Source organism: Scyliorhinus canicula, chromosome 4 (genome assembly GCF_902713615.1).
Source record: "Scyliorhinus canicula chromosome 4, sScyCan1.1, whole genome shotgun sequence".
NCBI classification, from domain to species: Eukaryota; Metazoa; Chordata; class Chondrichthyes; order Carcharhiniformes; family Scyliorhinidae; genus Scyliorhinus; species Scyliorhinus canicula.
This window is the reverse complement of record NC_052149.1, coordinates 75,587,180-75,602,613: the sequence shown is the minus strand read 5'-3', so window position 1 is coordinate 75,602,613 and position 15,434 is coordinate 75,587,180. Positions and strand designations below refer to the sequence as shown.

General features: G+C 46.2%; 1 protein-coding gene across 1 annotated transcript in view; it reads left to right on the top strand.

Annotated features, from left to right (window-relative positions):
• ror1 (receptor tyrosine kinase-like orphan receptor 1) overlaps nucleotides 1–15,434 on the top strand; it is a 357,093-nt gene that overhangs the window by 250,016 nt on the left and 91,643 nt on the right. The window contains exon 2 of the mRNA XM_038794486.1: nucleotides 6,432–6,500. Coding sequence (XP_038650414.1) covers nucleotides 6,432–6,500 — 69 coding nt within the window. The remainder of the gene's footprint in view (nucleotides 1–6,431; nucleotides 6,501–15,434) is intronic.

Genomic DNA, 15,434 nt, shown 5'->3' with positions numbered 1-15,434 from the left:
AAATCATCATAAACTTGAAAAATGAGCTTGGCTGGGATTATGGTGTTGGAGGCGGAGCTTTAGTCAATGAATAGGAGTCTGACATAGGAGTCCTTGTTGTCGAGATGCTCCAGGGATGAGTATAGGGAGTCTGCTGTGGATTTCACTTGTTGGTATAGATTCCTCCATGAGTCAAACTGATGAACATCTTCAACGATCTGCACACTTCTGTGAAGTAGTTCATTTTTGAGCATGTGTTAACTTTTTCCACAATCCTGAAACTTTCCGGGTGCTGCATGTGCGTCATTATAACATTATATAACGGTTATCTGCATCGGTCTGGGGCCTCTGGAAAGGCGTCATTAACCAAGACCTCAGTGGGTAACCCTTGTCACCTAAGAGCCAACACCTCATCCGAGGGAGCACCTCTGGCACAGCCGTGCAGCTGGTGGTCACACACCAACTGTACATTCAGGGAGTGGAAACCCTTCCGATTGATGAAGGGCACTCTCTGATGAGCTGGTGATCATAGGGAGACATATGTGCCATTGGTCACCCCCTGGACCTGAGCCACGCTAGCACTGGTGGACGATTCTGCTGCCCCGGCTTCCTGGAGTGCCTGGTCCAGACTGAAGTTTATATAGTCCGCGGTCAGGGCGCATACGCCATCCGTGACAGCGCTGACCTACCTGTAAACATATATGAGAGCTCCCAGACAGGTTTCCGCTTGGCCCATGGAAAGACCCAGAGGCATAAAGGTTCAGGGCAAGCATTACCTTGACGACCACCAGGAGCGGGTATCCTCGTCCAAATCCATGTGGTACCAGGTGCACCATCATGTGGTGGTGTGCGGTCTCCTTGGTTAGCTGAAGTCTTTGGCGGCACAGGCAGTCCGGCAGCTCCTTGAAGGACAAGTGCTGACTGTATACTCGTGGCCTGATGCGGTGCCTCCTCCACCTCGGCCTGTAGGACGGCCGACACTGGAGCCTCACAGGCTGGGTTCTGCTCTTCTGGGACAGGCTGCTCTTGTGCAGGGCCCTCCCCCAGCCTCCGTGTGTCCGCAACAGCAGCTACGGCCAAATAGATAGCAAGCATTCCTGGCTGGACTCCAAACTTCACTCTGCAGGGGTGAAAAGAGAAGACATGTTCGCAAGATGAGTATTCCATTGCTCATCCAGATCTAATGGACTACATGGTGAGCCTGAGGTGCACTTCAGCTCCACCCTCCACATTTCGCCCCACCAAACCCAGCCACACCCGTCAGCCGTTCTTCCTGAAATGTTGCCTTCTACATCTGTTGCACCTCTGTCCCCATCGGTGACTGGTACTAGACCTGTGATGTGGGGAGCCTCTATCTTCACCACCTGTCTATCATGAGTACTGGTGGCTGCCGCAACTCATGTCAGTGATAGGCTCTGCAGCCTCTATCCTGTCCTCCCAGTGGGGTCAACTGTGGGTGTCCTCATTTGGTGGGCCGTGTGTTATCTCACCAGCATGGTGGCACCTGTTTGTGCGGTGGAGTGGGTCACAGTGTGCCACCAATCCCCTCCATACCGAGAGGATTGTGTATGGGCAGGTCCTACAGATGGGGATGAGGCAGGGAAGTATGCGTTTGCTGGGAGCATAGCTGCGTGTGATGTGGGTCCTGGGTGTGGTCACAGGTTGTGACAACCTGACCGAGTGTAGGATAGGATGGGAGCAGGGGCGCGGTTGTCAAGCAGGGCTTAGAGATACCTGATGGTCCTAAGGGGTGGGCTAGCTGATAGTAGCACTGGTGAGGCATCTACCCTGACAGGGGCTGTGTGCTAGGGAGGGTGCCAAAGGCCACGATGCATGTACCTTTTGTTTGGGGTGTGCTCTGCCCTGCTTCCCCTGCAGTGGGGCTGAGCCCCTGATGAGTGCACTGAGAAGCGTACCAATGAGGGACCGGAGTATGGTGCTCGAGTTGGCGCCTGGCACAGACTTCGATGTTGGCACGACGCCCGATTCTCCGCCCGCGCACTGTTCGCGTTGGTTGTACCGCGCGGCGGAGAATTTTGCCCAGAGAGTTAACGTTTCATGTCAAACACCATTCATTAGAATGTAGTTCAGATTTCTCGAAGCTGCAGATTTTGTTTTTGTAGGATGTTAGCTGACTCTGCACTGCACTGTTTTCTGGGCAGTTCTATCCCTTGTGACCTGGACCTGCTCAGTTGTACTCAGTGAGTCACCCATTAGCACAGTGGGCTAGACAGCTGGTTTGTGATGCAGAACAAGGCCAGCAGCGTGGATTCAATTGCCGTACCAACTGAGAATTCTGAATTCTCCCTCCGTGTACCCGAACAGGCACCGGAATGTGGTGACTAGGGGCTTTTCACAGTGACTTCATTGCAGTGTTAATGTAACCCTACTTGTGACAATAAAAAATATTATTATTATTGCAGGACCCTCTTACTCACGACGTAATTCTGCACTGATTTCTGTGCTGGTGCTTATAAAGGTCAAAGCGAGTGATGGTACCTCTTTTGGAGAATTCTCCTCGCCCATTAGTTAACTGCAAGGTTCCATTCATCTAATGGACTGAAAGAAATAGGAGAGCAATAAAGTCTAGCAAATAGTGACAATGGTGGACAGGAACAGATGAGTGATTGGAAAATGCAGGTTGCCATGCTGTATGTGTGGATGGGAGAGTAGAGTAATGCCCAAACCCCCTGCAAGTGTGGCCATCAGTCTACCCAATCCAATACCGTGTGGCCTCTCCGTGTGAATAATGGCTTCTTCCATAGTTGGCTGTGTCTATAGAGCAGTAGGACCTCCTCCAGTTCTGGTATATTCCATTCTATCCTGCCAGCTTCTCCTTTGAGAAAAATGGCATGTGCTATGTTGAAGACGCCTTAATTTGAGAAGCAAGAAGAAATAAGATGCGTGACTGTGAGGGTTAACTAGAGAATTTTTAGGTTTTGAAGGTGAGTGCAATCAGAGAGACGGCGCAGTAAATTCTTCCTTGGTGACATAGACTACGAGAATTGGGGAAGAGAGGGGTTTAGCGTTCTGGACTAAAATGACATTCTACTGAAAGTATGTGGGATATAAATAGGAGTTTTCTGGAGTTACATGTAGGCCAGAACAGTAAGGATGACAGATTTCTTTCCATAAGAGCATTAGTGCACCAGATGGGTTTTTTACAACAATCAACAATGGTTTCATGGACATCATTAGCTTTTTAATTATAGATTTCACAATCTGCAGTGGTAGGATTTGAACCTGGATTTCCCGAGCATCGTCCTGCGTCTTTAGATTACTCGTCCAGTGACAATTCCACTACACCACACTTGCTACTGCACAATCTCACTGCTAATTATACGCCATTGAAAAAATGATCTTCCTTGAAGGTGGTCCCTAACGCCTGTAATTTATTTTTTTGATTTATTATTGTCACATGTATTAGTATACAGTGAAAAGTATTGTTTCTTGCATGCTGTATAAACAATGCATACCGTACATAGGGAAGGAAGGAGAGGCTGCAGAATATAATGTTACAGTTCTGGCAAGGTGTAGAGAAAAGATCAACTTAATACGAGGTAGGTCCATTCAAAATGATGGCAGTAGGGAAGAAGCTGTTCTTCAGTTGGTTGGTACGTGACTTTGGTATCTTTTCCTGACAGAAAAAGGTGGAAGAGAGTATGTCCGGGGTGCGTGGGGTTCTTAATTATGCTGGCTGCCTTTCCGAGGCAGCGGGAATTGTAGACCGAGTCGATGGATGGGAGGCTGGTTTGTGTGATGGTTTGGGCTACATTCACGACCTTTTGTAATTTCCTGCGGTTTTGGGCAGAGCAGGATCCATACCAAGCTGTGATACAACCAGAAAGAATGCTTTCTATGGTGCATCTCTAGAAGTTGGTGAGAGTCGTCTGTGACATGCCGAATTTCCTGTATGTAAGCAAGAGCTGCTCCTGATGGATTTTTTGCAATTCCAATTGCTGAGCTGCCTACTAGCAACCAATTAGCCCCGTATTCATTCGTTCAAGTGAAGGCCACATGCTCCCTACCCACTGCTTGGCGGATTTACATGTAATTTTCTGTGGGGCATGCCAGTGTGTATATTTTAATGAGACGGACACAGGTGCTATCCACGAATCTGAACAGTTGCCCTCTTTTTCCAGTAAGCATTTTTTCCATCCAATTATAATCACAATTTCTTAGGAATGAAATTAAGGATGCCATTATAAACCATTCTCACACTTTGGTAGACAGTGATAGCATTGTAATCTCATCAGGATGATTTGGTGGGGCCATTGTTGTAAGGTTTGATCCGATTTGAGAGTGAATTGGGTCCTAATTATGTTACTGCATTGCTTTGAGTGACAGTTTAAGTGCGTACCCAAGTAGGCAATCCAATAAACTGCAAATCCCTAGGGTGATTAATAAGTAAAATGCAGAATTTCTCTCTCGTACTGCATATTAGATTCATTAGATAGTAAATTGACGCATCTTTTCGACTAAAATCTATTTTGTCTTTTTTAGTTAGTTTAACGAATTGATACATGTGAGGACTGACCTGTTTGGAAGTGAGCTGAGATTTGGTGTTAATAAGAGGAAACACAACAGTAGTGATACCTTCCTTCATTTGAATTCAATATAATACTGTATCACATTGGTGTTTATCTACACATCTTGACATCTGACATGCTCTTGGAGACTTGTTCAGGCATGAAATTAGGACATAAAGCAAAGAAGGAGAGAAGACCAATTGCACATCAAATCTTTTGCCATCATAGATTGTGGATATTTCAATTTTGCTCTGACTTTTAAAGTTAATCAAGCGAAACCATCTATCTTCCACGCATCAAATAAAGTTATATGTACATCTTTCATTGTTGAATCCTGACCAGTTGCTTGCCATTAGTGGCATCTCCAGAGGCCTTTGTATTCCATGGAGATTTTAGTCACGCTACAAATGATACTTACTACTTTGCTTCTTTTAAAATTGTTTTTCTACTTGCTTTAGTTCCTTCCAAGTCCATTTGCCAAATGATTAGGGAACAAAGGCCTTGCTGTCCAGTGATCTCTGCTGTCTTCAACAGCTAAGAGATTAATGAGAACAAGATGGGTAAATAGGATTCCAAATCTCTCCCCTCTTATTTTTGTAAAACAAAAAGCACTGCACGTTCTGTTAATGGCTCAGGTGAGATTGGGCGCATGGCTTTAACTCCCAGCTGGGGATGTAGCCATGTACATGGTCAGCTGTCCAGAACAGTAGCAAGGGACAGCATTCATTTTAACTACTGGGTCTTATTAACATGATACTTTCTGATATCTTGACCAAAGTTGCCAGGAAGTTAGTGGAAAGTGGCATTGATTTCCTCTTGGGATAGAAACAATGACAAATTGCATCACACCTCACCTTTAGCAGAGTTAAAGACACTTCACAGTGTCAGCAGGCAAAATAGCTCTCCTCTTCCCCTGGCTGACAAGACAACTAGAAAAAAAAATGACAAACTAATCTCACTTGGGCCTCCTTTGGCCCTTGCTGTTGTTCCTGGTGAGGAAGCCTCCACTGTTCCCTTGATTAAGCTTAAAATAGCAGAGCATCGATCAGGGCCTGATCTGCATATTTAAGGAGGACCCTGCAGACTCAAGGTGAATATTCATGTTACCTGTAATGTAAAATTGCAGGCAACTAGATCAAAGCAGGAATGGAATAGACGAGTCCCCCACCTCATTTGGAGTAATAATAGACTCCTGGATATTTATATAAACAGAATCTTTGGTGTCTACCAATCTCATCATTATGAATGCAAATTGATGTGACAGCCTTATCAAAGCATAGGCCACATGGTCATTGCATTATCTTTTAAACAAGCTATCACAAATAAACAGGAGCGTTTGACTACAAACATAGATGACCAATGCAGCATAAATATATAAATATTTTCAGGGTTGGCTAATGCAGTGGGTTAGCAGCATTGCCCTCTCCTTCTTGGGATCTGGGATGCATTTCAACTGCGATTGATGGAATGAAGGTTTCCACTTGCTGATGGATATAAATAAATGTCCAGTGTGAAACGAGTTTAGGCTGCCTCAACCCACTTCCTCTTGAATGATGAAACTGTATAAAACTACCTCTGATTTGACAATAATGAACAATCTCACTTTTATAAGCCAAAGAGATGACTAATGTAGAAAATGGTGGAGTGGGTGTTTAACTGAATTTGGCCAAGGCGTGTTGCTGGAGGTAATGGTGGTGATAATGGACGCAGAGAACATTGCCTCTTATTACATGCATCACCTCAAGCGATAAAATTCCCTAACAAAAACTCACTAAACCGAAAACTGGAGTGAAAAACTTTTGGTGTTCACTCGTGCAGCAAAAGAGGGTTTAAATATCTTTGTAAGTACATGAAGTATGGTAGGCTCTTATTCAGACTTAATATTGCAGACATTAATAAGTGTTTCCTTTTGGTTCCCTCCAGGAATGGATTTACCAGATGAAACTCAGTTGCAGCCTTCCACCGCAGCATGGAACAGCTCCAGTGACTCAGGCAAGCAACCTTTCAAATAGTAAAGCTCCAGTGAACGATTGAATACTGCTCACCCCAGCCCCCAAACCTTCACACACATGTGCCTGCTATACTGTACAATAGCATTCATGCTGTTCACAATTTTGGAAGTAAAACTGAAAGAGATTCTATAAAAAAGGAGTGAAATGTTCTTCTGGGATGGTCCACATCTGCAAGTGATTTTACTGAATATTTGTTTTGTTGGAGCCTGGTTTGAGACATTGGGACACCAAAATGATACTGTAATTCAAACAGGATGTGTGTTTCAAGGTTTTCTTGAAATTCTGAAGCTTTGATGCTGTCAGAACAGAGTAGTTTGGGTTTCTGTAGCTGTCAAACTTGTGAAATTGTCTAGGTTCAAATGAAACAGTCTTCTTTCCAAAAAACATAACTTTATGTGGAAAGTCTCTAAATGTTATAATGTACAATCCACTGGGCCTCTCGTTTATCTTTCTCTTTTATTAATTAAAAAAACAGGAAGGCTTACTACTGCTTCCATCTTCTGATTGAAGCTATACCCACTTTATTTTCTGCAATGTTCTTCTGAAGCCATCAACCTCTACTGTTACCAACACCCGTTATTATTCCTGCTTTTTTTTCTGGTCATGTTAATTGTAAGATTTAAGAGACTGGGACTCTTTTCTCTAGAAAAGAGAAGGCTGAGGGGTGACCCGATAGATGCCTGTAAGATTAGGGCAACACGGTGGCACATGGTTAGCCCTGCTGCCTCATGGCGCTGAGGACCGGGTTCGATGTACCCGGATCACTGTCTGTGTGGAGTCTGCACATTTTCCCTATGTTTGTGTGGGTCTCACCCCCACAACCCAAAAAGATGTGCAGGGTAGGTGGATTGGCCACACTAAATTGCCCCTTAATTTGAAGAAAAAAAAGAATTGGGTACTCTAAATTTAAAAAAAAGATGTCTATAAGTTTATGGGAGGGTTTGAGAGGGTTGTTGCAGAGGAGTTGATTCCAGTTGTATGGGCAACCAAAACTATGGCCATGAATATATGATAGCCACTAGTAAATCCAATTAACAAAACGCAGGAGAAACCTCTTTACCCTGAGAATGGATAGAATATGGAGTGGGTAAGGCAAATAACATAGGTGCATTCAAGGGGAAACTGCATAAGCGAACCAGGGAGAAAGGATGCTGATTTTGTTAGGTGAAGATGAATGGGAGGAGGCTTGCCTGGAACATAAATACTAGCAAGGACCAGTTGGGTTGAATGTCCTGATTCTGTGCTGTATGGCCCAGCAAGTCTGTGCTGCAAATGTGCATGCTCCAGGTATTGAGCTGGTGGCTTTGCAGGAGTGCAACAGAATGCTGCAGTAATTCGCTGATCTGCAGCAAGGCTGTTGTAGGTAATTGTGAAGTGATAGCCAGAACCTTGACCCACAGTGGAGAAAAATCTTAAAGTGATTTGCTGCCTTTTTCATACATACTGGAGGTTAATGCCAGAGCGTTTTGGAAAATTCTGAAGAACAGTACTCTCAAGTGTAAAAAAGAATTAAAAAGCTGTGCCAGCATTTCCGTGAGTAAATGCAGCTTCTGGTATGATGCTGACTGTATCGAGCAGGAAGGTTCTGATTTATCCAGAGTTAGCTGATTTCAGCCAGGAAGGGATGCTACAATGTTCCTTGAAACTACAGGGGGACAGAGAGGTAAAACGACCAGGGTTTACACCTCTGATTACCCTTACTGGAAAATGTATGTGTGGGGACCTCAAGTGATGATTAGCCTTGGGTCTAATGCTTTCCACAGGTGAATAACTAAATGCTGCTCATTAACAAAAGAAAGCCGGCAATGATGGAATCTGGTCCATTATTGTGTCATCGGCCTCAGGAGAGGCAGCAAGAAATTGAAGCGAGAATGAATATATATAAAAACTACCAGCAGATCCACCATAGCATTGACATACGGGGGAGGTGGGAGACAGATGCACACTCCAAGGATTTGGAAGGAAATTTGTGAACAATTTTCACAGAGGGGTTGTAACTGTGTTTGGATTAGTTGCTGTAAAATAAATTTTCCTGGAGTATCCACAGGGATTCTTCTGTGCAAGAGTGGTGAAAACCACATAAATTGCCACAAACGTCTGTGTATATTCTTTCCCTAGGGAGTGTGAAAGAAGACCAAGAAAAGCTTATGGGAATTCCTGAGCATTTTTTTCCATTACAAATTGTTCTGTCCACGTTTAATGCTGTAATCACATTGTGTCTCCAGAACTGCTGTAACTCTAAATAAAATATTAAACCAATGTGTAATATAACAAGAAGCATTGACTATATGATTTTAAAATGATGGCTAAGTTACATATGAAGGGCCATGGTTCAGTGACCCCCTGCCCTCTAGCCCAAAGACTACACTTGGTCTTAATTGTCTGTGCGCAGAAACATGGGAAATCAATTAATAAATATATTTTTGTTGCTAACATTTATTAGTGCTATCTATTTACGATGAGATTTTTATAATGAGGGCCAAGGAAAATAGAAATCTTAAAAATTATTACACACATTTACATCTTACTAAATATCTCTGCAATAATATTGTCTGCAACTAAAAGGGTCTGCATGGATAATTATATTTAAATTCAGGATTTGTATTCGAAGACTCCCTCCAAATTCGAGCAATGATTTCCACTGCTTTTATAGCCTTTCCAGTGCTTTTATAGCCTTTCCAGCGCTTTTATAGCCTTTCCAGTGTTTTTATAGCCTTTCCAGTGCTTTTACAGACTTTCCAGTGCTTTTATAGCCTTTCCAGCGCTTTTACAGACTTTCCAGCGCTTTTATAGCCTTTCCAGCGCTTTTATAGCCTTTCCAGTGCTTTTATAGCCTTTCCAGCGCTTTTATAGTCTTTCCAGTGCTTTTATAGCCTTTCCAGTGCTTTTATAGCCTTTCCAGCGCTTTTATAGCCTTTCCAGTGTTTTTATAGCCTTTCCAGTGCTTTTATAGCCTTTCCAGCGCTTTTATAGTCTTTCCAGCGCTTTTATAGCCTTTCCAGTGCTTTTATAGCCTTTCCAGAGCTTTTATAGCCTTTCCAGCGCTTTTATAGCCTTTCCAGTGCTTTTATAGCCTTTCCAGCGCTTTTATAGCCTTTCCAGCGCTTTTATAGCCTTTCCAGTGCTTTTATAGCCTTTCCAGCGCTTTTACAGACTTTCCAGCGCTTTTATAGCCTTTCCAGCGCTTTTATAGCCTTTCCAGTGCTTTTATAGCCTTTCCAGCGCTTTTATAGTCTTTCCAGTGCTTTTATAGCCTTTCCAGTGCTTTTATAGCCTTTCCAGCGCTTTTATAGCCTTTCCAGTGTTTTTATAGCCTTTCCAGTGCTTTTATAGCCTTTCCAGCGCTTTTATAGCCTTTCCAGCGCTTTTATAGCCTTTCCAGCGCTTTTATAGCCTTTCCAGTGCTTTTATAGCCTTTCCAGCGCTTTTACAGACTTTCCAGCGCTTTTATAGCCTTTCCAGTGCTTTTATAGCCTTTCCAGCGCTTTTACAGACTTTCCAGCGCTTTTATAGCCTTTCCAGCGCTTTTATAGCCTTTCCAGTGCTTTTATAGCCTTTCCAGCGCTTTTATAGCCTTTCCAGTGCTTTTATAGCCTTTCCAGCGCTTTTATAGCCTTTCCAGCGCTTTTATAGCCTTTCCAGTGCTTTTATAGCCTTTCCAGTGCTTTTATAGCCTTTCCAGCGCTTTTATAGCCTTTCCAGCGCTTTTATAGCCTTTCCAGCGCTTTTATAGCCTTTCCAGCGCTTTTACAGACTTTCCAGCGCTTTTATAGCCTTTCCAGCGCTTTTATAGCCTTTCCAGCGCTTTTATAGCCTTTCCAGCGCTTTTATAGCCTTTCCAGCGCTTTTATAGCCTTTCCAGCGCTTTTATAGCCTTTCCAGCGCTTTTACAGACTTTCCAGCGCTTTTACAGCCTTTCCAGCGCTTTTATAGCCTTTCCAGCGCTTTTATAGCCTTTCCAGCGCTTTTATAGCCTTTCCAGCGCTTTTATAGCCTTTCCAGTGCTTTTATAGCCTTTCCAGCGCTTTTACAGACTTTCCAGCGCTTTTATAGCCTTTCCAGCGCTTTTATAGCCTTTCCAGCGCTTTTATAGCCTTTCCAGCGCTTTTATAGTCTTTCCAGCGCTTTTATAGCCTTTCCAGCGCTTTTATAGCCTTTCCAGCGCTTTTATAGCCTTTCCAGCGCTTTTATAGCTTTTCCAGCGCTTTTATAGCCTTTCCAGCGCTTTTATAGCCTTTCCAGTGCTTTTATAGCCTTTCCAGTGTTCTTGGAGGAGTTGCAGATGCCCATTGCGTGAAAATCTATTTATGTTCCAAATCTAATTTTCAAGATACCAGCTGAAAGGACTTTCAAAAAACACTTGAGTTAATTACAATGGTTTTACAATTTTATTGTTAGTGGTTGCTGGCAGTTCATTTTTTCATATGTTCCAAATAATTTTGCATTGGAAATCTACGCACCAACTTTGCTCATTTCCATTGTTTGCTATTTCTGTTTTTGTTTGATTTACCGCTGTAATAGAAATATGAAATTTTATCCAATTATGCACAAGGTGTAAATATTTTTAAAATGTTTTTATTAAGGAATTTGTCTGTGCACATCAAACACAACCACAACCAAAAAGATAACAAACAGGAATTAGCAACTAAATAAGTTCCACTCCACTGTCCCACCCTCCCTGCCATTACCCTCCACCTACCCTACCGCCTGACTTCTTAACTATCCTTGAAGAAGTCAATAAATGGTTTCCATCTCCCGGCAAATTCCCTCCACAGTCCCTCTCAAGGCGAACTTGATTTTTTTTTCAAACCTAGGGAATCCCGTGAAGTCGCTCACCCACATCTCCCCACCCCGACCCCGGTTTCGGCGGCCCTGTGTCCCTCCATTCCAACAGGATCCGTCTCTGGGCTACCAGTGAGGCAAAGGCCAAAACGACAGCCTCTCTCGCCCCCTGGAGTCCCGGGTCTTCTGACACTCCAAAAATCGTCACTTCTGGACTCGGGACCAACTTCACCCTCAGCACCTCAGATGTAATGTCAGCAAACCCCTGCCAGAAACCGTAGTTTCGGACAGGCCCAAAACATGTAGACATGGTTCACGGGCCCCTCCCGTCCGTGCACCACCCACATCTGTCCTCCACCCCCTCAAAGAACCTGCTCATTCTGGCTACCTTGGCTAAGCCAAGCACACACAGAGGATGCGTTCACTCTCCTCAGAACCTCCTTCCATTCCCTGGCCTCCATCTCCCTCCCCTACTCTTCCTCCCACTTGCGTTAATATGTCCTATCTAACAGCGCTGAGGACCCGTGTTCGAATCCCGGCCCTGTGTCACTGTCCGTGTGGAGTTTTCACATTCTCCCCGTGCCTGCTTGGGTTTCACCCCCACAATCCAAAGATGTGCAGGTTAGGTGGATTGGCCACGCTAAATTGCCTCTTAATTGGAAAAAAAATAATAATTGGGTACTCTAAATTTTTTTTAATTCTCCTATCGGGGCGCCCTCCCAGTCCATTAATTCTTTGTAAATCTCCGACACCCTGCCCTCACCAACCCGTGTTTTTGACACCACTGTCTTGCAACCCCGGGGGTGGCAGGTCAAGAAAGGACAGCACCTGTTTCCTCACATAGTCCCATACCTGTAAGTACCGGAACCCATTCCCGCTGGGCAACTCATACTCCTCTACCAATCCCTGCAAGCTGGAAAAGCTGCCCTCACGAATAGGTTCAAGCCCTGCCCGCTGCCATCCCCGGAACCCCGTGTCTCTCTTTCTCTCCCCCCCCCCTTGAGAAACCCTGTGATTACCGCAGATCGGTGCCCGGGCACCCTCCAGCCTCAAGTCATGCTGCCATGCTTCCCACACCCTCAGGGCTGCCACCACTACCAGAATTGTGGAGTATCTGGGCGGCACAAAAGGCAGAGGTGCCGTCACCAGTGCCCCCAAACAACTGTTGATGCAAGACGCTGCCCCATCCGCTCCCACGCTGACCCATTTCCCACTTCCTGACCATGGCTATTTTTGCTGCCCAGTAATAGTTCATCAAATTTGGCAAGGTCAGCCCACCCCCTCCTCATTCCCGCTCCAGCAGCACCTTCTTCCCCCATAGTGCTTTCCCCGTCTACACAAACCCTGAGATCAGTGCATTAATCTTCCTAAAAAAAAGCCTTTGGAATAAAAGTCAGGAGGTTCTGGAACACAAAAAAAGACTTAGGGAGAACTGTCATCTTCACAGACTGCACTCCCTCTCCTCCCCCGCCAACGACAGTGGGAGCACATCCCACCTCTTAAAATCCCCCTTCATTTGCCCCACCAGTCATGCCAAATTCAATTTATGCAGCTGCTCCCGTCCCCACACCACCTGGATGCCCAGATACCTGAAACACGTCCCCACTACCTTAAACGGCAGCTTGCCCACCTCCTCTCCTGCCCCCTCGTCTGTATCGGAAAGACCTCATTCTTCCCCACGTTCAACTTGTACCAAGAGAACCGTCAAATTCCTCCGAAATGCCCATGATCCCTCAGTACCTTTGATATATAAAGCAACAAATTGTCCGCATTCAGCGAGACCCTATGCTCCACCAAACCCCCCCCCCCCCCCCCCCCCCCCCGCCAACCGCTTGATGCTCTAAGCGACATTGCCAATGGCTCCATCACCAAGACAAAAAGCAACGGGGAGAGTGGGCATCCCTACCTTGTCCCACGATGCAGCCTAAAATACCCTGAACTCACTCAGTCCATCCTTACATTCACTGCCGGCACCTGATACAACAACCAGACCGAATCCACAAACCACTGCCCAAACCCGAACCACCCCAGTACCTCTCACAAATAGTCCCATTCTACCCGACCGAAGGCCTACTCCGCATGCATAGCGACCGCAACCCCCACATTCCGTCCCTCCGATGGCATCATTATAACATTTAACAAACGCCTAATGTTAGCCGACAGATGCCTCCCCTTTACAAACCCCACCAGGTATTCTCCTATCACCCACCGTACACTTTCATTAAAACAACAAGGCCAAGATCGTTGCCAGCAACCTGGTGTCCACATTCCGCAGTGATTTTGGCCGGCAGACCCACACTGCTCCGGGTCCTTATCCTTCCTTAAAATTAAGGAATTGAGGCCTGCGACAACGTGAGGGGGAGCTCCCCCTTCTCCTTCACCTCATTAAGTGACCTTACCAGCAGTGTCCCCAGGTCTCGCAAAAATTTTTTATAAAATTCTACCAGGAAGCCATCTGGGCCGGGTCCTTCCCCGCCTACATTGCCCCCACACCCTCCACCAATCCAATGGGGGTTCCCAGTCCCTCCACCAGATCCTCCTCCACCTTGGGGAACTCCAACCCGTCTAAGAAACGCCTCATTTCTCTCTCTCCCCCATACACTCCCCACCCCCCGACTGGGGGCTCCGAATCATATAGCCTCTTGTAAAAGTCCTCAAATACCCCATTCACCACCACCGGGGTCTAAGACCAAGGACGGGTTTTTCCTTCCCGCCGCGCCAGATTTCTGGTTCAGCACGCCGCCTGGCCAATGGGGTGTCCCACTCTGGGGCAGCCTCACGCCGGCGGGAAACCCCTGGGATGCCGGCAAAACGGAGCATCCTGATGGCAGATAATTCAGCCCCATATTTTCCCCCTATCCTACACCTGTCCGATCTCCCTCACCACCTCTTGCTTCCTCAATTGGTGTGCCAACATCCTACCCGCCTTTTCCCCATACTCATAGACTGCTCCCCTGGCCTTCTGCAACTGCCCCACTGCCTTACCCGTAGACACCAGCCTGAACTCCATCTGGAATTTCTGCCGTACTTTCAACAGCTCAGCTTCTGGGACCTCCGACTACCTCCTATCAACCTGCAGAATCTTGTCCACCAGCCTCGCCATCTCTGTTTTGTCCATATGTGCCCGTATCGATATAAATTCCCCCCTGACCACAGCCTTAAGCGCCTCTCATAGCGTGGTGGCCGAAACCTCACCCATATCAATTAACTCCACGTGCCCCAAATATCGACCTCCTCACACACCACCTCATCTGCTAATAATCCCACATCTAACCTCCACTGCGGGTGCTCCCCCCGATCAACTTGCAAGTCCACCCAATGCGGTGCGTGGTCCAACACCACAATCACTGAATTCTCTGAGCCGACCATCCCTACCAGCAGAGTCTTATCCATCAGAATGTAGTCAATCCGGGAGTAGTCCATGTGCACATGGGAGAAGTACGAAAATCTCTTCACCCTCAGTCTTCCAAATCTCCATGGGTCCACTCCATGTCCCCCCCATTGTCAGCCGGTGCGAGTCCAGGTCCGAAATCTTCCCTAGCACCCACCTCATGAATTTGATATCATCCCAAATGGGGCATAGATGTTCACCAGGACCACTAGCTTCCTATTCACCATCACAAACCTACCCTACGAATTTGCCACTATATTCCCCACGTCAAACGCTACCCGCTTATTTATTAGGACCGCCACCCAAAACGTCTTCATATCCAATCCTGAGTGGAAGACCTGGCCTACCCACTCTTTGCCTAGTCTGATCCCCGACCTTCAGATGCATTCCCTGTAAAAATGTCACATCCGTCTTTAAGCTCCTCAAGTGCGCGAACATACGTGACCGTTTGACTGGCCCATTCAGACCTCTCACATTCCATGTGATCAGCCTGGTCAGGGGCGGGTGGATGGGGGCACCCCCCTCTTTCCCCCCCCCCCCCCCCCCCCCCCCCCCCAACCCCCCACCCAGCTGTCCTGCCGTAGCCCCTCTTGGACAAGCCCCCGGCCTGTGTTACGTGACCCTCCAGGCCCGCCCTCAGATGTCCAACATCAGCAACCTACTTATCGGACTTCAACCGCCCCATCCCTGCCAGCAATCCTCCCGCCCGAAACACAACAACAATCCCAATTCCTTCGAGCA